The sequence below is a fragment of the Cervus elaphus genome, chromosome 18, assembly GCF_910594005.1.
Source record: "Cervus elaphus chromosome 18, mCerEla1.1, whole genome shotgun sequence".
Taxonomy (NCBI): Eukaryota; Metazoa; Chordata; class Mammalia; order Artiodactyla; family Cervidae; genus Cervus; species Cervus elaphus.
In genome coordinates, this window is record NC_057832.1 from 29,397,095 (window position 1) to 29,417,696 (window position 20,602).

The following is a 20,602-nucleotide window of genomic DNA, read 5'->3' on the forward strand; positions in this document are numbered from 1 at the left end:
GTGGCTGTACTAGTTTGCATTCCCACCAACAGTGTAAGAGGGTTCCCTTTTCTCCACACCCTCTCCAGCATTTATTGCTTGTAGACTTTTGGATAGCAGCCATCCTGACTGGCGTGTAATGGTACCTCATTGTGGTTTTGATTTGCATTTCTCTGATAATGAGTGATGTGGAGCATCTTTTCATGTGTTTGTTAGCCATCTGTATGTCTTCTTTGGAGAAATGTCTGTTTAGTTCTTTGGCCCATTTTTTGATTGGGTCATTTATTTTTCTGGAATTGAGCTGCAGGAGTTGCTTGTATATTTTTGAGATTAATCCTTTGTTGCTTTGTTTGCTATTATTTTCTCCCAATCTGAGGGCTGTCTTTTCACCTTTCTTATAGTTTCCTTTGCTGTGCAAAAGCTTTTAAGTTTCATTAGGTCCCATTTGTTTATTTTTGCTTTTATTTCCAATATTCTGGGAGGTGGGTCATAGAGGATCCTGCTGTGATTCATGTCGGAGAGTGTTTTGCCTATGTTCTCCTCTAGGAGTTTTATAGTTTCTGGTCTGACATTTAGATCTTTAATCCATTTTGAGTTTATTTTTGTGTATGATGTTAGAAAGTGTTCTAGTTTCATTCTTTTACAAGTGGTTGACCAGCTTTCCCAGCACCACTTGTTGAAGAGGTTGTCTTATTTCCATTGTATATCCTTGCCTCCTTTGTCAAAGATAAGGTGTCCATAGGTTCGTGGATTTATCTCTGGGCTTTCTATTCTGTTCCATTGATCTATATTTCTGTCTTTGTGCCAGTACCATACTGTCTTGATGACTGTGGCTTTGTAGTAGAGTCTGAAGTCAGGCAGGTTGATTCCTCCAGTTCCATTCTTCTTTCTCAAGATTACTTTGGCTATTCGAGGTTTTTTGTATTTCCATACAAATTGTGAAATTATTTGTTCTAGTTCTGTGAAAAATACCGTTGGTAGCTTGATAGGGATTGCATTGAATCTATAGATTGCTTTGGGTAGAATAGCCATTTTGCAAGCATTACCCTCAATGGTGAAAAATTGAAAGCATTTCCCCTGAAATCAGGAACAAGACAAGGGTGCCCACTCTCACCACTACTATTCAACATAGTGTTGGAAGTTCTGGCCACAGCAATCAGAGCAGAAAAAGAAGTAAAAGGAATCCAGATAGGAAAAGAAGAAGTGAAACTCTTGCTGTTTGCAGATGACATGATCCTTTACATAGAAAACCCTAAAGACTCTACCAGAAAATTACTAGAGCTAATCAATGAATATAGTAAAGTTGCAGGATATAAAATTAACACACAGAAATCCCTTGCATTCCTATATACTAACAATGAAAAAACAGAAAGAGAAATTAAGGAAACAATACCATTCACCATTGCAACAAAAAGAATAAAATACTTAGGAGTACATCTACCTAAAGAAACAAAAGACCGATACATAGAAAACTATAAAATACTGATGAAAGAAATCAAAGAGGACACAAACAGATGGAGAAACATACCGTGTTCATGGATTGGAAAATTCTTAAAGAGACAGAATACCAGACCACCTGACCTGCCTCCTGAGAAAACTGTATGCAGGTCAAGAAGCAACAGTTAGAATCAGACATGGAACAATGGACTGGTTCAAAATTGGGAAAGGAATATATCAAGGTTATATTGTCATCTGCTTGTTTAACTTATATGCAGAGTACATCAGGTGAAATGCCATGCTGGATGAAGCACAAGCTGGAATCAAGATTCCAGGAGAAATATCGACCACCTCAGATATGCAGATGGTACCACCCTAAAGGCAGAAAGTGAAGAGGAACTAAAGAGCCTCTTAATGAAGGTGGAAGAGGAGAGTGAAAAAGCTGGCTTAAAACTCAACATTCAAAAAAAAAAAAAAAAACTCAACATTCAAAAAACTAAGATCATAGCATCTGACTCCATCATTTCATGATGAGTAGATGGGGGGAAAAGTGGAAATAGTGACAGATATTATTTTCTTGGGCTCCAAAATCACTGTGGATGGTGACTGCAGACATAAAATGAAAAGATGCTTGCTCCTTGGAAGAAAAGCTATGACAAACCTAGACAGCATATTAAAAAGAAGAGACATCACTTTGTTGACAAAGGTCTGTCTAGTCAAAGCTATGGTTTTTCTAGTAGTCATGTACAGATGTGAGTTGGAGCATAAAGAAGGCTGAGTACCAAAGAAATGTGTTTTGAAATGTGGTGCTGGAGAAGACTACTGAGAGTCCCTCGGACTGCAAGGAGATCAAACCAGTCCATCCTAAAGAAAATCAACCCTGAATTTTCACTGGAAGGACTGATGCTGAAGCTGAAGCTCCAACACTTTGTTCACCTGGTATGAAAGGCAACTCATTGGAAAAAAACCCTGATTCTGGGAAAGACTGAAGGCAGGAGGAGAAGGCGGCAACAGAGGATGAGATAGCTGGATGGCATCTTCGACTCTACAGACATGAGTTTGAGCAAACACCAAGAGACAGTGAAGGACAGGAAAGCCTTGCGTGCTGCAGTCCACGGTGTTGCAGAGTCAGACATGACTGAGCAATTGAAGAACAACTACCTAGAACGTTATCTCCCCAAATTCTCATGGAGTGACTTCTTCACCTCCTTTATGTCTCCTCACAGTTTTGACTCTATCAACAGGACTGAGGAAATTTTGGTGCTATGAATGAGAGGAGGAAACCAGGAGGAGAAACCAATTTTGGAGTGAAGATGATGAATTTCACTTTGGTATGTACTAATTTGGAAATGCCAGTAGGGTTTAGCTGGAGCTGTCAGGTATAATTCAAAAACAGAAGTTTGAAGGGGAATATTAACACTTAAGGAAGAAGCACAGAAGGGATATAGCATACTGGAAACACAAATAACCTGTGGGAGACAAATTCTGACAAGTACCTCCAATCAAAAAGTATAATTGAGTCCAGTATCCCTTGAATATGGCTAGACCCAAAGAAAGTTTTAGAAGTAACCTTATGGCTGCCCCAGACTCCAGATATTATAAGATCTTTCACTTGTTTTGCCCTTTTGGAACACTGCTCTGTGATTATGTTGAGACTATGCCAGTCTAGTCCACTGGGCTATGAGAAGACACATGGAGGAAAAACAAAGTTCCTTCTCTGATATTATTGAGGCCAATTTAGACAACATCCAAACAGCCCTCCTGTGGAGTACACCTGACCAGTGAGCCTAGGAGGAACCAAAGAGGACCAAAGAGTCCCAGCCAACCAATAGAATTGAGAAAAAAACTTTGTTAAGTTTAAGGGTGGTTTGCTATCCGGCATACAGATCTGGTACAGAACTTGGTACCTAGAAACGGGGTCTTCTGTAACATAAACCTAAAACATTACCTCAATGCACATGAACTTGAGCAAACTCCAACAGTTGGTGGAGGACACAGGAGTTTGTTATTAACGGCATCAGCTGACGTGCTACAGTCCATGGGGTCGCAAAGAGTCAGACACAACTTAGTGACTGAACAATAACAACAACAACCACAACAAAAAAGAAAAAATAGCATGGCCAAAATGTAGCAAAGGCTGAAAGGTTGGTGAGAAGATTGTTAACAGAGGATGGAGACAGAGTCTCATATTACATATTTTGAAAAAATTGGCAGAACTGCTGCTTATAGAAACTTGCGAGATAGAAAATATTAAATGAACCTATGAATCTAGATGTTTCCAGGAAAGATGTTAAAAAATTGTCAATTTAACTTTTTTCCACTGAGAATCATATGCTATAGGGAGAGAAATAAACTACAAAAAGAATAACTCAATGTGCAGTTGGAATTAATGATGATGCCATGATGTGCTGAAATAGAAAATAAACTTGTTTCTTTCTTCTAGTTAGAAGAAGAGAGAAATATTTTTAGAGTAATAAATGGCATAGGATAAAAATCAATTCAAGGATGCAGCTAGAAGTTCTTTGATAAGACCTCAGAAAAATTTAGTGGTATTTAGAAGACTCTCTTTTAAAAGGCCTCTAAAATTCTTAAAGGCAGTTTCCATAGCAGCCTCATACATGGCCCCAGATAGAGGTTTTTTCCAAAAACAAATTATCCACATTATGGATACAGCTTTGGTACCACAGAGTGACCTCCAATGAGATTCTTAGGAAACCCACAACATTTTAACAGTGCTGTATTGATAAAAACACTGTCAGCTTGGTCTTTGAGAAATTGAAACATTTCAAAACGAATAAAAGGATTCCAGGTTCTCTGGTTTACATGAGGAGAAGGCAGACTAAGGAAGCCCCTCAGCTATAAATGTGCATTTCTTACGGAAAAGGTGAGACATATTATGGAAAATCCAAAAGCTCAGAAGGGAAGAACAAAGAGCCAAGGAGTAAAATAGACTAGGGAACCACTCTCAAGGAACAAAAACTGGCTTAGATCAAGGAATTTTCCCTCCCCTGAGACAGGGGAGACAGGCTGGCTTTCAGAACTGGTGTAGACCACGGACTGCTGAACGCTTCCTATTTTTCTCATCTTTGAGTCTGTTCTGATCTTCTGCTCCCTCTTACATCATTGCATGTTGTATCTGCGGGGAAGGTATCTTGTCTTTTTTGTTCAAATTCCTCTGACTTGAGAGTAGGCACACCTAGAAACCATAAATTTCTATTTCAATCTGAAATCAGGTTCTTTGCGACAAGTAACATAAAACAAGGATTATATGAAGTCATTGTCTTAAGGAAAACTATTTTTCACAAATCACTCTGTGAAAAGCATGCTCTAGTGTAGGGTAAGACCTTGAAGAAATGTATATGTCAGGTGAAGGATGAAAGAGTTTCATTTTGGGGGGAAATTACCTTAATGATTAAACTTTTTATTATATTTCCAAATTGAAATATCTTTCAATATGAGGGTTATGTTTTCCATGTCTTGACACCTTAAATAATTCAGACATTCAGATAAACTGAGAGATTCTGTAGGACTGAGTACTTTCTAAATTCACAGAAAAAAGAAAGGAATAATGATATACAAGTTAGAGACAAAAGCACTTGAACATTTACAATTTTTAAAAATAAACACTCTAATCCTATCAAAGGAAATAATTTTGTGTTTGTGGAGGGGGTATTATGTGGAAGACACAAGCACAATTCTGTTTAAGATGTCAAGTTCTATAATTTTAATTTGATCAGATGAGACTGTCATTATATTTTTGCAATGCTAGAGACCTGGGTTTGATCCCTGGGTTGGGAAGACCCCCTGGAGAAGGGAATGGCTACTCACTCCAGTTTTCTGGCCTGTAGAATTCCATGGACTGTATATAGTCCATGGGGTTGCAAAGAGTTGGACATGACTGAGGGACTTTCACTTCACTTCAATAGGAAGGTTATATATTTATTTTTATATTTTAAGGTTTATTTTTTCTCCTCAGAAAAAGTCTATAACTAAAGAATAGCACTACATGACTTTGAAATGTACAGGAAAGAACTTGACAAATTGCCTCCAGGGGAAAAATGGCTCATTTTAAAATAAGAACGCAAAGCATATATGTAAAAAAGAATACAGATAAAAAAGAGCGTGTGTGTGAGCGCTTGGTCACTCAGTCACGTCCAACCTTTGTGACCCCGTGGAATGTAGCCCACCAGACTTCTCTGTCCATGGGATTTCCCAGGCAAGAATACTGAAGTGGGTTGCCATTTCCTTCTCCAGGGAATCTTCCCCACTCAGGTACCAAACAGACATCTCCTGTGTCTCCTGCATTGCAGGCAGACTCTTTAAGCCCTGAGGCATCTAGGAAGCCAAAAAAAGAGGTGCTGCACCTGAACTGCTGTCCCTGAGATACCTCATCTGCATTTGAACTAGATGCATTTCATGAGATGGTAAACTTTAAGCCTGACGACATAACTGCCTGAGAATTTTGAGTCTCAGGTGAAAAGGAGGTGTACCTTGCATTTTAGAGGAATGAAAACAACTGTGACCAGATGGTGGACTGTGGTAAATTAAATCCGTTGCCACAATTCTTTGTAATGTCTCTCATCAACTGGTAGAGCCTGTTTCTCTCTTCATTTAATCTGAGTTGTCATCGGGACGTCTTTTGACCAAAAGAATGTGGCAGAAGTGACATCGGACAAGCTCAAGAGTCTTGTCAGCTTCTGTTTCCGTCCTTTTAAAGCAGTGCCCTACATTCCCCATGTAAGGAAGCTGGTCCAGCCTAAGTGAGAAAGAGAGTCCCTGTCAAGAAGTACCAACACACCTCAGCGGGAAGTTCGCATCAGCTGGAAAATATGTGAGGGGGTCCGTCTTGCATCTGGTTCCAGGCACAGCCAAACCTCTGAAAGTGGGCACAGTCAAATCTGAACAGGAACGCGGCAGAATCATGAGAAATCCTAATTGGTTTTGTGTCAGCCAGTGAGTTTCGAGGTGGTTTACTACCCGGCATTAGTTACATGACACATGACGTGAGAGGTAGGAAAGAAATCAGAGGGATGGAGAATCAACGAAATCAGGGGAAACAAGTCAGCTAGAAGAGATTAAGAGATAAACAAAGTCACAGACAAGAGAGAGACAGTGTAAGGGATGAGAATCTGTTAGGTTTAATCTGTTAGGAGAATCTGTTAGGTTTAATAGTCAAACTCCAGCCTAAAATGACTGAAAGATGTGTCTTCTATCATACTGGCTTTTACTGGCCCAGCTATGAGAAAACTGGCTGCCCTGGGTTATGTTAAGGCACTTGACCACTTATGATAAAGTGAAAAGCTATTTTCTTTCTCTTGCATTTGCCATTTCAAGTGGTAAATAACACTCAGTGGGAGATTTATATCATCCAGTTAAGTGGTTAGCAAACTACTGTTCACTTCACTTTCATTTGAGGTTTCTGCTATAACTATCCTACTTTAAAGAAGAAACTTCCTTATAAAACTCTACTGTTTGCTAAGATACTGCTAGGCAACAGAACACTGGCTCAATCCTGATGACTTCCTTACAAATAAAAAAAAATATTTTTTATTGGTATCATATGAAAACATAATATACATATCACACATGCATGCATGCTCAGTTGTGTCTGACTCTTGAGACCCGCCAGGCTCCTCCATGGAATCTACCAGGCAAGAATACTGGAGTGGGTTGCCATTTCCTCCTCCAGGGGATCTTCCTAACCCAGGGACACAACCTGTGTCTTCTGCATTGCAGGCGGATTCTTTACCACAGAGCCACCAGGGAGATCCATACATACCACACACACTCACACATACAAATGCACGAAGCTAGACCAGGACATCTGATGCCAGATTTTTTAAGACCAGAATAAAATTGTGATTACTACAAACCAACACTGAAGAATAGCTTGTTGTCTTAAACTTTCTAAAAAGGCTATAATGACTTTCATCTTTACAACAGATTGAATAGAGAATCTCAACCGAATTACAGGAAACAAACTCTTACCAACAGTGTTAGATGATCCTGACTGTAAAGTAAGAAAGCTTAGATTTAAGCATAATATCCAACCTAATTATATTCCAAACACATTAAATGACATAGCATTCTACAGGAAGGAAACTCCTTAGTTGATTTATTGCCTAAATTATGGAAAAACAATTCAGTTATAGGACATATTCATGCATTTAAAAAGATCAGCTTTTCCACATAATGGCTATGTAATTTGTGTTAAGAAGTAGATTCCAGTTCCAAAGAGTGATCATGCTTTTGAAATTGTGTTCTACAGATATTTCAATTGATCTGAACTCAAGTTCTTGTCAAAGTTTTAGAAGCAAATCTTAGGTTAGCTTCCCTTCTAAACTTACACAAATTTTAACTGACATTTTCATCACTCCCCCTTCTGTATTACGAGGTTCTTGTACATTATTGATAATAATTATGAAAAGATATAGCACAAAGGGTATTATCCTGATGGAAAAAAGCAAAAATATTTAAGAATAGGTTTCTCAATTTCAAATTCTTGAAAAGACATGCCAACATTTTCAACTATTGAACAACCTCAATGCTGCTACTTGGGTGTTTTTAAGTTTCTGAGCTTTCTGAAATTCCACTGTCCATTTAACTTAAAATAGAATTACTTAAATTTCACTGGAGAATTCATGAAGAATTATGTCATAACAGCTGGAAGTTTCCTGGACCCACCTTCCTCCTTCCAGGTAGCATCTGTGGGCCAGTGGTCGACTGGTTTGAGAGTATAAAATCCCAGCTCCTTTATTTTTAAAACTACAAGCTTTGGGATTTAATTTACACTCCAGAGTGTCTCACCTGCTTAGACTGAGTCTGAAACTTTGATATTTCTCTGTGCAGAAAGGAGTTCACTTAGCAGGCCTGAGACTGTTAGCCTTAGACACTCATTCAGCTCATTCAGCTGGCCCATGGCTTGCATCTGGAAACTTGAATATCTGCAGGGCTCCACATTCTCTGAGCTTCCCTGATAGCTCAGTTGGTAAAGAATCCGCCTGCAATGCAGGAGACCCTGGTTTGATTCCTGGGTCGGGAAGATCCCCTGGAGAAGGGATAGGCTACCCACTCCAGTGGTCTTGGGCTTCCCTTGTGGCTCAGCTGGTAAAGAATCCGCCCACAATGCCAGAGACCTGGTTTCAATCCCTGGTTTGGGAAGATCCCCTGGAGAAGGGAAAGGCTACCCATTCCAGTATTCTGGCCTGGAAAATTCCATGGACAGTCTATGGAGTTGCAAAGAGTCGGACACGATTGAGAGACTTTCACTTTCCATGTTCTCTAAATAAGCAAAGTTTTGCTCACTGTGCATAAAGCATTTTTTATAAATAATTGCTGCTTAGACTGAAAAACTGTTTTCCTTCTGGGAGTCTGCAATTTTGGTATGTGCTACTTAGAGGGTGAGGCTTCGTCTGGTGGCTCAGTAATAAAGAATCCACCTGCCGATGCAGGAGACGGGGTTCGATCCCTGGATCAGGAAGACCCCCTGGGAGGAGGAAATGGTAACCCATACCAGTATTCTTGTCTGGGAGATCACACGGACAGATGAGTCTGGTGTGCTAGACCTTGGGGCAGCAGAGTCGGACAGAGCTGGGCACAGCACACGAACAGAGGGTGACTGAATGGCTGAGTCAACACAGACTCTGGACTCCTGGGCTCAGATGAGCTTTCCTGGGAGACAACACTTCACACATGCCACAATCCACTCATGGAAAAATGACGCACGTCCTCTGTGACTTTGCTGGGAGAGGACTCTCAGAAGCTTGCGCCTGCTTTTCTCCAGACTTTGCCCCATGTGCCTTTTTTCTCCTGCTGATTTTGCTTTGTGTCCTTCTGACAAAACAAATCACGCACTGAGTTCTATAAGTTCCTCTCCTTAATTAAAGAACCTGGGGTGGTCTTGGGTGCCCAAGACACACTCCCCTTTCATTATTTTGCTTCTTCATTCCCCATTTGACTGGCTTTCCCTGAGAGCACATTCTTATCAACTGTGGGCACCCCAATCCTTGACATGGTCTATGTCTCCAGGGCAGCTCATGAATGTTCTCAATCAGACCAAATAGTCGTTTCAACTAGCAGCTTTGTAATCTCTATTCCTGGGATGATTTCCTCCTCATCTCTTATACTCTTTTCCACATACCTCTATCCCCCTCCAAACTGTTGTTCTCTAATAAATATATATTTAGACAAATTAATTCAGCATTTACATGATTTGCAAATTGTATATACATGGTATATACTGCAAGGCTTAAAATAGAACAGGTTTGCCCCATTTCTCCACATACTGAGTCCTGTTTTCCAGAGACAAAAATTTTCCATACTTTTTAGGTGCTTATTCCTGATTTACCTCAGATACCAGGTTTTACATTTCTCTTAATACTGAATACCTGGGAAAAAAGAAGTACAACATGAACTGCTTGGGAAAGAAAGAGTATTCAAATCTCTCCTTCCTTCTACTCATATGTGGACACATATCTCATTCCATGAGGGAGAGGAAGAAATTGGTGGTAAAAATTAAGAAAGACTAAGAAGTCATATGACAAGTTAGTGCTTTGGATATTAGAGTCATCTTCAACCATCTTTCACCATTTGTTCTTTTGGAACTTCTGCCGATATACAGAAACGGTTCCCAAAACAGGCAGAAAAATTTACTTTAAAGACCTGCTTCAGTACTACTCTCTTAGTGGTCTTAACCTTATGTCTTCTTCAGCATTGCCCAAATCCAGCCAGTTTGCTTTGGTGCTGGGAGTCTTTGGATAACAGAGTCAGTTCTAGGTTCCACCAAAACAATCCGTTTCTCATTTTAGTACAGCGGTTCACAAACTTCACTGTGCATGCATCAGAATTATCCAGAAATCTCCATAGAAATGTAGCCTTCTGGGACTTGCCTCCATATATTGTAATTAAGTGAGTGTGTAGATAAGACAGGAATCTGGTTTTATAGCACACTTAAGGAGATTTTGATATTGGGGGATCCAGGATACCCTTTGCCAAAGCAGATCGCGCATCTTACAGGATGATTTGAAAAAATACTTGCATATAATGAAAATACACATATGTACATATATCTCATATCTATCTATAGATGACTTAAAACATCCAGTGTTATTTATGTGTATGCTCAGTCGCTCAGTCATGTGTGACTCTTTGCAATGGACTATAGCCTGCCAGGCTCCTTTGTCCATGGGATTTTCCAGACAAGAATACTAGAATGGGTTGCCTTTTCCTAATCAAGGGGATCTTCCTGACTCAGGGACTGAACCTGCGTCTCTTGTGTCTCCTGCACTGGCAGGCAGATTCTTTACCACTGAGCCACCTGGAAAGCCCTAAAATTATGTATACATTTTTTTTATTTGTACATGAAAAATCTGTTGGCATTCTTAGAAATCTAACAGTTTTTAACCACCGTGCCATGACACAATGGTGTGCTACAAATCAGGGTTCAAGTGTAGGTTAAACATTTGTTGTTAATGACATTTAGAATAAGTCAGTTACTCTTAACAAATGAATTGCAATAATTTAAGGTCACCTATATAATCATGACATTCCCAGTTAATCAAATTTTGACACAGTTTACCTAACAGAAGAGGAAGGAATTGAGCTTTAAGAACAGTATAATACACTAGCAGGTCATGGCTGGACACTGCTCTTACTACCGTACTATTAATATTAGCAGCTGTGTAATTAGGGATTGTATTGATTTACTTCTATAAAAATATTATTTTAGGGTTTCATAAAAATCTTTGTCAAGTGCGCATGTGACTCACGCATGTCAGTGTCACTGGTTAGATGTTAACTTTTACGCATGTGAATAAAGAGAAAGGTAGCATAGAAACTCCAGAGAAACAGTAGTTTTGAAATTTACACAGAGAGGTATCAGTATTCAGATTCCTGGAATAGAACACATGATAATGAAATATGGACAGTATCATTTTATATGGATAATATGGTTTATATCATCTTATATGGAAACAACATTGATTTATAGTATCCTTACATAATCAGTAAGATTATAGACTATTTTTCACTTTCAGCCTAATAGCCTTGCTTTCCTTCCATCTCTAACGAACCAATTTGGGAAACAAAGTACACTTGCCTCATCAATTTACACCTTTAAATAAAACACAAACAAATCCTGCAAAACCTGGAAGCAGGCAGATTCTGGGTTTGCTCACAGGTTCAGCATCCTTGAGGACCCCACGTGCCCCCTGCCCCATCACTCCAGACCTTTGGTGCAGAGCTCCTGCATTTGCGCTCAGATATCTGGCACTGCTTTTCTGAAGCTCTTTTAATGATGAGTAATATTTTTTTCTGCTGCACATAAGACGTCCCTCGATTTCTGGAGAGGCTAATTGCCTGCCTGAGTTCTCCTTTGTCTCTCATTTTTGTTACACCCTTCTGTCTGTCAGAGAATCTACACAAAACTTCTCTTGGGGGGTCTTCCAACTCTTCCCCAACCCTGCTCCTTAGAAGTCAACCGGGAAAATGAACAATAACAGCAAGCAGCAAATCCTAATGATCTCAAAAGCCTAGTAAAGAATAATTCAGAAGAAAAGAGACCTTAGACACTTTGTGATCATTAACAAAGTTGTGAAATTTGTGAGGAAGGTGGGAGAAAAAAGTTTTTTTTCTTTTAATTATTTGTCAGATTCACAGGCTCTAATTGTTCATTTCTCTAGTTGAGCTGTAACTTAATTATAAAACAAAATCTATAGCCACAGACAGGCCTAGAGGTACAGTCTGTACAACTAATCAACTTTAATTCCCCGGGCTCAATTTAATTACAAAATGACATTCGGTGCAGCTGCTAAACACTTTACCAGATGACCACATGATAATGCTCGTATAGTACTCACAGGTCCCCAGCTTCTGTGCTGATTCTAGCAGTGCAATTATGTTTCAGGTATATATAAATTTGAACAGCTCTAGGATTTATAATAAAAGATTCTCTGGATTTTATACATTTCTGTAGTTGAGCCAGCTAAAGTATTGAGCTGCACTACAACTAATATATGTCAGGGAGTAAAACACAATGACAGAGATGTCCTGAGAAAGAACAATAATAACAAACTGAATTTCAATAACACATTTCTTACCTTTTAAAATTCATTGTCTTTGTTTGGTGGGCAAAGTGAAATCTGCTTATGTATACTGAGTTATCAACTTGTGTTTTAGATTATGACATATATTACTTTTCAATGTAACTAGACATAGCTAACTCATTTGTCTGCTTGTCTCAGTGTTCCATAAGAAAATTTAGGAAGCGATTGTCCTATAAAATACTTTTTACCTGACAAAATTAATCACTAATGTTTTTAAAATAGTCAGCTCCTTTAGTATATTTCAAACGTATTCAATTTGTACAAAGGTCCAGGAAGACCACTGCAATATGTAAGATCTGATTTTTCATTTTATAACATTTAGCCAGAAGTTCCATGCACAGTTAACTTTTCATCTTAGAGCTATTTTCATCCTAGCCCACACAAATATACTTTTAATAATACTTGGGATCCCAGTTTCTCCCTAGGTCTCTAGGAGGTTAAGAAAAATTATTTAAATTGAGGAAAAGGAATCAAGAAGCAGTATCATTAAGGGAGTTACTAATGATGCTAAAATAAATATGACCCTTACTGCTTTTCCAGCAACTGACATGGTACTGTAGTGTCATTTAATTCAAATTAGGATTTGAAGTGGGTATATAAACACAACAGGATGCGTTCCATTTGCGTCCTTTCTCCTAGATGTTAATCCTCTTTTCTTTCCCTTTAGAGGAGAACTGGGTACAAGCTAAAGAGAGGATGTATCATAACTAATTATATCTACAGAGAAGAGAGCAACATTCACTGTTAAGTATCTGGAGCTCGAATCCCCTGCTTCACATTCCCCTTCCAGCCTCCAGTGCGGGTTCAGATTTTGCCTGATGCGGCCCTGCACGACCGCCTGAGAACCAGACCGAGACAACACTGCTCGTTTCAAAGCTGCAAGGCTCATTTCTCAGTACTGGCAGTGTTTGTCAGGCTCTGACCCCAGAGGGTATCTTTCTCTACTGAGCAGTGATTGAGTCACAGGAGGAAAAGATTCTGTTTGCTGGAAGAAAACAGGAGAGAAGGAATCCTGACGGTTACCAGATGTTCCAGCGGCCCTGCGGGGGCACCAGAGTGTCTCTGCGTCTGCTGTGAAGGGCAGCACCTGCCACAGGGGCCCCGGGGCCTGGTGCTCACGCCGCTCTGATGTGCGGAGTCATTGGATTCCAGAGTTGGGGGGAACCTTAGAGACAATTTTAGCCAGGTTTACACTGCGTCTGGGGGACTTCTGTGTTTCCTAAGTGTAATTCAGGGATTGCTAAAGAATCAGGGGGAATCTCCCTGAAACAGTAGCATCACGCTTGGAAAGGATGCAAAAATCTTCAGTCAAGGCTAAGAACAAGACAGTGTATTTTATCAAACAAAAATCAATTGTAAAAGTCCAGGGTAATTCCTATGGTTCAAGAAGAGAACTTTGTGGAAAATCCCCCCCTCGGGGCTTTATGACATTCCTGGAGGGGAGAATCCTAGAGTTCAGAAGGTTGATTCAGAAGGAACTCTAGGCTGCAATAGGCCTCATGGCTTGGTAATCATTACTAAGACACAGGGTCAGGGTGGGAGAGGAAGTCTTCTGAAATCAAGTCAACCAAAGCTAACAACCCTTCTTTATTTACATATCACTTTCTATGGCAAATTAAAAAATCTTAGAAAAATGTTCCCTTTCATTGTTATTTTTTAACTTGTCCATTTTACACCTTGTCTTTACACTTCTTATTGCATGTTACTTGTTTTCAAAGTAGAAAATACCCTGTGATTGTTTAAAGACCCTCTCCACAGCCACCATCAGAAAAAACGAAAGAGAGATAAGAGAAGAAAGAGGAAGGAAAGAAGGAAGGATGGAAGGGGCAGCTGTTTCTGTGTTTGTTTGTAAACAGAACCAGCTATGATGCGAGAAGACATAATATTTTAACATAAGGAGAGGTATTTCTCCAGGGTCAAACAGACAACCATAAAATCAAAGGAGGGTAGGTAATCTTTCTTACCATCACTGTTGATGCACACAACCTCCTGGACTTGCGTGCCTGGACCGCACTCCTTGCCATTGTCTGGTTCACAGTCGCCGAGCCCCAGTGCCTTCCAGTCATAGCAGGAGGGCTCCTCACAGGGAATGGCTTCCAGTAAGTGAGGGCAGTTCCCACTGCCTCCCCAGCCTCCAGTGGGCTCACTGGTGATGCGCCGCTTCCTCAGTTTGAAACCTGAATTGTTGGGGAAGGAAAATATTCTTTGTTACCATCATGGGTTGAGTATTTCAGAAGGCTGAATGAAACCCTAAGTGAAAGCAGGATGAGGGTAAAGGGTAAAATTCATATGTGCTTTATTCACTAGTGTATCCCCAAATGCTAGTTTAATAGGAGCTCATTAATAATTTATTAAATGAATAAATGAATGAACAAATGGCCAAAGAGGGACTTCTGGTGTTAGCTTACTATAGTAAAAATAAAGCAAGAAAAGAGCTGGAGAGAGAGAAAAAAAGAGAGGAGATTTTGCTTTTGGTTAATTTGGAAAGTCTGTAGTTATAAAATGTTCAAAGACAATAAAATCTCCAAAGACACCATAAAATCTTAAGCTATTCAGAAATATTCATGACCAGACAAAAGTGGTATTACTTTGAATTCCTCAACAGGCTTATGTGGTTAAACTTGAAAAGGAACCTCCGAGAAGTTGGATGATCTCAGGAAATTGTATCTTTGAGCCTTAGTTGATTTTAGACTCCCCAGAAATCTGAATTAGGGATATAATCCATCTGGGTTCTAATGAGGAGTATTCAAAGACCTGCTCTGTGCTTTAATAGCATGTAAGTGTTGTTTTGTCTGACATTGTATGACAAAATTAGTAAGTCTGTCTATTACTAAGTGAACATACTAGAATCACTAGAAAGCCATCCTTTGAAACAAAACAGAAAAGTGTTTTCAATTACTAGATCATGTGAAAATCATTCTACCGTGCCTGCCACATGGGAAACAACTGCATTTATTTTACTTCTTTCAGATATAACATTTGCATCATAAAAGTAATAGTCATTATTTGTTTATCTTAAAATAATAAGGAGTTCTATTTATTAGGTACTAGCTATGGGTCAGGCAATGAAAGTTTTTATCTTCTGGTATCATCACCAGAGTGGGTTTATACTCCTTTTGTGATCAATACTCTTTAGGCATTCTAGAAAATACTGTCAGCAAATGATCACAGGAACACACAGCAGCGTTTGCTAATAATTCATAGTTTGACTCCATTGACGGGAGTTTCAAGCACGCCATTTTAGTATTACATACCTTTTTTGCCTTGCTGGTCATTACAGTTTTCATAAGTGCAAGGTCCCCAAGCTGTCCAAGGTGAAACCTCACATTCAATAGGACAGGGAATGTGGCACAGTTGTGTCGTGTTAGGGACAGGGCCAGTGCATGATTTCAAGTCCACTGGTTTTGAGGCTGTTTGGAGACAAAGAGAGATCCCTTAAGAATTAAACATAGTACTGGTTAATAATATGATTCTTCTATGTGTATGAAGAAGGAAAAATGCTTAGAGAAGTGTCACCAAGACATTACTGCAATGCTCCTCAGCTCCATCTGAGAATAAAAGGAGAAGGAGAAGGAGGAAGAGGAAGCAATGTAGTGCAGTCAAAGGAAACTGGGCTAGAAGTCCTAAAACTGTTTAATCCCCAGCTTCACCACCAATTAGCCATGCAATTAATAATGCTGAGTCTAATATTCCTAGCCAATAAAACAATACTTAAGGCTAATTTTATTTCTAAAGCTTTATAGTCAGATTCTAAAAATGTAGAATTTACTTTAGAGGACTGAACCGAGTAGGAGGGGAAATAAATGTCTACGGAAAATCTCCACTGAGCGCCTTGTGGCACAATAGTCTCTGTTCTCTTTTGGCCCACAGAGAGGTACCTGGTGGATATGATGAAGGGCCAAATGCGGCATCTTTATCTCCAACTGCATAACTCACCAGGTACTTTCCAGAACTTTCAAGAGTACACCATCTGAGTATGTGATCCAAAGCTCAAGAGTTGCTAAGCGGACTCATTTATAATTGTCCATGTGTGTTCATGAGTTGATCAATGAACTGTGGATAAATACTGCTAGCCCGTGCTTCTTTCTTCCTTTGATGACTGCAATTTGGCTATTTTGTACAACACATACACTTGACAGTTAATGTCAGATGGTGTCCATAGTTCTGGTTAAAAATGACTAAGTGAGAAAGATACTTGAAGCTATAAAGACATCAGAGGAGAATCAAGTTTACTACTGTCATAAAAATTTAAAGAAGCAAATGTCTTAGACACACATTTCCTTTAATGACAGCTAGCTTTTGTTATCGGAGAAGGCAATGGCACCCCACTCCAGTACTCTTGCCTGGAAAATCCCACGGACGGAGGAGGCTGGTAGGCTGCAGTCCATGGGGTCGCTAAGAGTCGGACATGACTGAATGACTTCACTTTCACTTTTCACTTTCATGCATTGGAGAAGGAAATGGCAACCTGTTCCAGTGTTCTTGCCTGGAGAATCCCAGGGACGGGGGAGCTTGGTGGGCTGCCGCCTATGGGGTCACACAGAGTCGGACACGACTGAAGCGACTTAGCAGCAGCAGCAGCTTCTGTTATAGGCTGATACTCTGAAAAGCCCATCCACGTAGCACAAAAAGCATGCCATAATAAGAGATCTAACTCTTATGTTCTTTATGTAAAAGTGAAGTGAAAATCACTCAGTAGTGTCCAACTCTTTGTGACCCCATGGACAATACAGTCCATGGAATTCTCCAGGCCAGAATACTGGAGTGGGTAGCCGTTCTCTTCTCCAGGGAATCTTCCCAACCGAGGGATTGAACCCAGGTCTTCTGCATTGCAGGCAAATTCTTTACCAGCTGAGCAAGCAGGGAAGCCCATGTAAAGGACTATGAAATTCCAATTACATGGGATTGCATATAGATGATCACAGAGAAAATAAAATATTTTAAACCATAATATCCCAACTTTTAAATAAAAATACTCAATATATCTACTTGTAGTTTATTTAAACAGGAAAGCAAACTGTAGGTACTTGCATATCCCTCAACTTTCTACACACAGAAACACACACAATCATAAAGGCTAGTGTATTAACTCCTCTTTCTGCCACAGTTTTCAGTTCTGAAAAATATTCTACAGAATTTTTCTCCAAGAAGTACTTATTTCCTCCCCTTCTCAGTAACAGTCCTCCCCTCTTCCCCTCCCATATACAATGAAGTGAAAATAAATGACTGGGCATCCCTAACTTGCTTAACATGAGCACCATGAGCATTCTCACTTAAGTTTATCAGAATTGCTACTAATTTGTATCCTAACATTAGCCAAAGCCAAAAATGATTAACTGGATTGCTTTCCAACAGTGAAAGTACTTGGCACAGTAATGACAGAAAATACAGAAATAAATGCTTCATTTGTCTGAATATTTTAAAAAATGACATCAATAATACATATCTGACATAAAATGACTTGCTTTTAATATTTTTACAGGCATAAGAGTCTTGGGATGGTTGATTTCATGTGGCAACTTGCCTGGGCTAAGGGATGGTGAAGCACTGTTTCTGGGTGTGTCTGTGAGGTCATTGCCAGCAGAGACTGGCATCTGAATCAGTAGACCAAAGTCTACTAAAGTAGACTTTCCTCACCACTGTGGGTGAGGCAGCATTCAATCCACTGAGGCCTGAATAGAACAAAAAAGTGAAGGAAGGTCCATTTTTTCTCTTCCTTATCTGGGATATCTATCTTCTGCTCTTGGACACCAGAATGTCTGGTTCTGGGAAACCAGAAAGTACACCAGTGGCCTTCTTCCCAGGATTCTGGGAGCCGATTCCTATAGTGTACCTATATACAACCTATTGGTTCTGTTTCTCCAGAGAACCTTGACTACCGTAATTCTATAATACACAGGAAAAACTCCTATCACTTCAAGTTAACGTAAGTAATTCTTTCATTTGTGGAATCTTTCAGTGAAAGTGTCAGTCGCTCAATCATGTCTGACTCTTTGTGACCCCAGGGACTGTAGCCCACCAGGCTCCTCTGTCCACAGGATTCTCCAGGCAAGAATACCGGAGTGGATGGCCATTCCCTTCTCCAGGGGATCTTCCTGACTCAGGGATTGAATCCTGGCCTCCTGCATTGCAGGCAGATTTAATTAGTGGTTATATGTATACTTATCTGAAAAGTCTCTGAGTTTTACTTTCAGTGAACTGAAGTAACTTTATGGTTCAGTGTTACTATACAGTTTTGGAAATTAGAGTTGGAAAGTATACAATTGTGAGAACTATTACAGCCTGAAGATATTTATTTTATATAGAAAGTTGAAAACTTTAGGAGGAAACAAGGTTTTTGTTTTTTTTTTAATTAAGGAAACAGATAAAAATATTAATTCCTGGCCATTTTTCGAGTGTTTAATTTTAACTCTGCGTATTTTGAGTAAGCAAAGAATAACCAGTCACAATTCTTTAACTATTAAGAAAGAAATATGATGAATAAAGGCTTAACGAAGTATTGCTTGAAGCAAAATATGCTTAACAATCCTCTGCTAAGCTGGCCAACTCAACACAGAGATAATACAATTCTTGAAAAACAGTGCCAACTAAAAATTGGCACTTGCCATCTGCCTCTTCAAGGATTAAACACAAGCTGCTGTGACAGCTGACCTTCAACACACCCTGAAAGGGGTTCAGTGTGGAGACCCAGAAGGAGGCACTCTGTGCTCTGGGTAAAACTAATGGGGCAGGCTTTCAGATAGATATTTTCAGATGATTTTATGAGCCCACTTCTTGCATCTCCTCATATCTAGAAAAACACTAAAATCCTTTATAGTGACATCTGCTCCTTATGATTAGCAGCAACCTTCTGCAAAAAACGTATGCCTGATCACACGTATTCCCTTCATCAAAATGACATATATATACACTGACCTTCTCCCCTACCTCTTTGGAAGTTTCTCAGAGCTATCTAAAATGCTGTCTCCTGGGTTATAGTCCTCATTTTGCCCCAAATAAAACTTAACTCACAACTTTCACACTGTGCATTTTTTTCAGTTGATAAAAGCCTCAATTTCACAGATAACTTTCTATCTATCTGTCATTAATCAAATAAACACAGGGGGAGAAGATGTATTTGTGAATGATTCTATTCCTTTGGTGATTTTCACTGTAGATTTTCTTATCCAGTATATGCTGATTTTTTTTTTTTTTTGCATTTTCAGTGTTTTTATTTAAAAAAAGATACTGTAAATAAATGTATTCAGCCAGTTTTACAAATATGAATCACACAATTGTTGATCTGACTGATTGGGTTCTGTCTTAGACCTTCCCTGGCATACAAACAGGTGGCAAACTGGGGCTACCACTTCAAGCCTCATGACCAGTATACAGACTGACTGGTGGAGGTAACCAGGATGAAACCATCAGGGGAAGTAAGAGCAGGCTTGGGGAGTGAGAGCATGGGTTCAGCAGAGTCAACTCTATGCCTTTAAACAGTATATGCTGATTAATGTAAATCACAGGTATGAGCTGAACTCTTCAAAAGCTGTCTTTTTTTAATTTTTTCCAATGGCCCAAGATTTATCTGTAATCAGTGTGATTCAATAATGAAGTAAAGAACAGACACAGAAGATCTTATTAGGTGCTAGTTTAATTTGTGAGATATAATTCCTACAGTTTTATATTATATAATATAGTATTTATTGCTGATCCCTTATTCTCAAACATGGGGAACTAAATTTTTTTAGCATGGCCCAGTCATCATTCTTATAAAATTTCATTAGAAATTATTAAGAAACTGCTCTTCTAGCATAAGGTCCAAAGAAGTATACATTAGATTTTTTTAAGTCTTATTGTTGGTCTCTTGAAAATAAAGGAGATATTTTATTGTTCTCATATGACTTAAAGGGTTTTTAATTATATGTACTCCGTATGCTCACAAGATCATAAAATAATTTTATTTTTTGGACTTAATAAAGCAATTTTTTGTAGGTCTGAAACATTTTGCATTTGTATACAGTATAACAATAAACAAAAATTCATTATAGGAGATAAACTTAATCATTTGTTTCCAGTAATGAGGCCAATATGGTATTGTGAAA

The 20,602-nt window shown here is 39.2% G+C and overlaps 1 protein-coding gene across 1 annotated transcript in view; it reads right to left on the reverse strand.

Moving 5' to 3' along the window:
• THSD7A (thrombospondin type 1 domain containing 7A) overlaps positions 1-20,602 on the reverse strand; it is a 463,607-nt gene that overhangs the window by 153,921 nt on the left and 289,084 nt on the right. Inside the window, exons 5-6 of the mRNA XM_043872412.1 lie at positions 15,773-15,928; positions 14,483-14,695 (exon numbers count right to left, since the gene is read on the reverse strand). Coding sequence (XP_043728347.1) covers positions 14,483-14,695; positions 15,773-15,928 — 369 coding nt within the window. The remainder of the gene's footprint in view (positions 1-14,482; positions 14,696-15,772; positions 15,929-20,602) is intronic.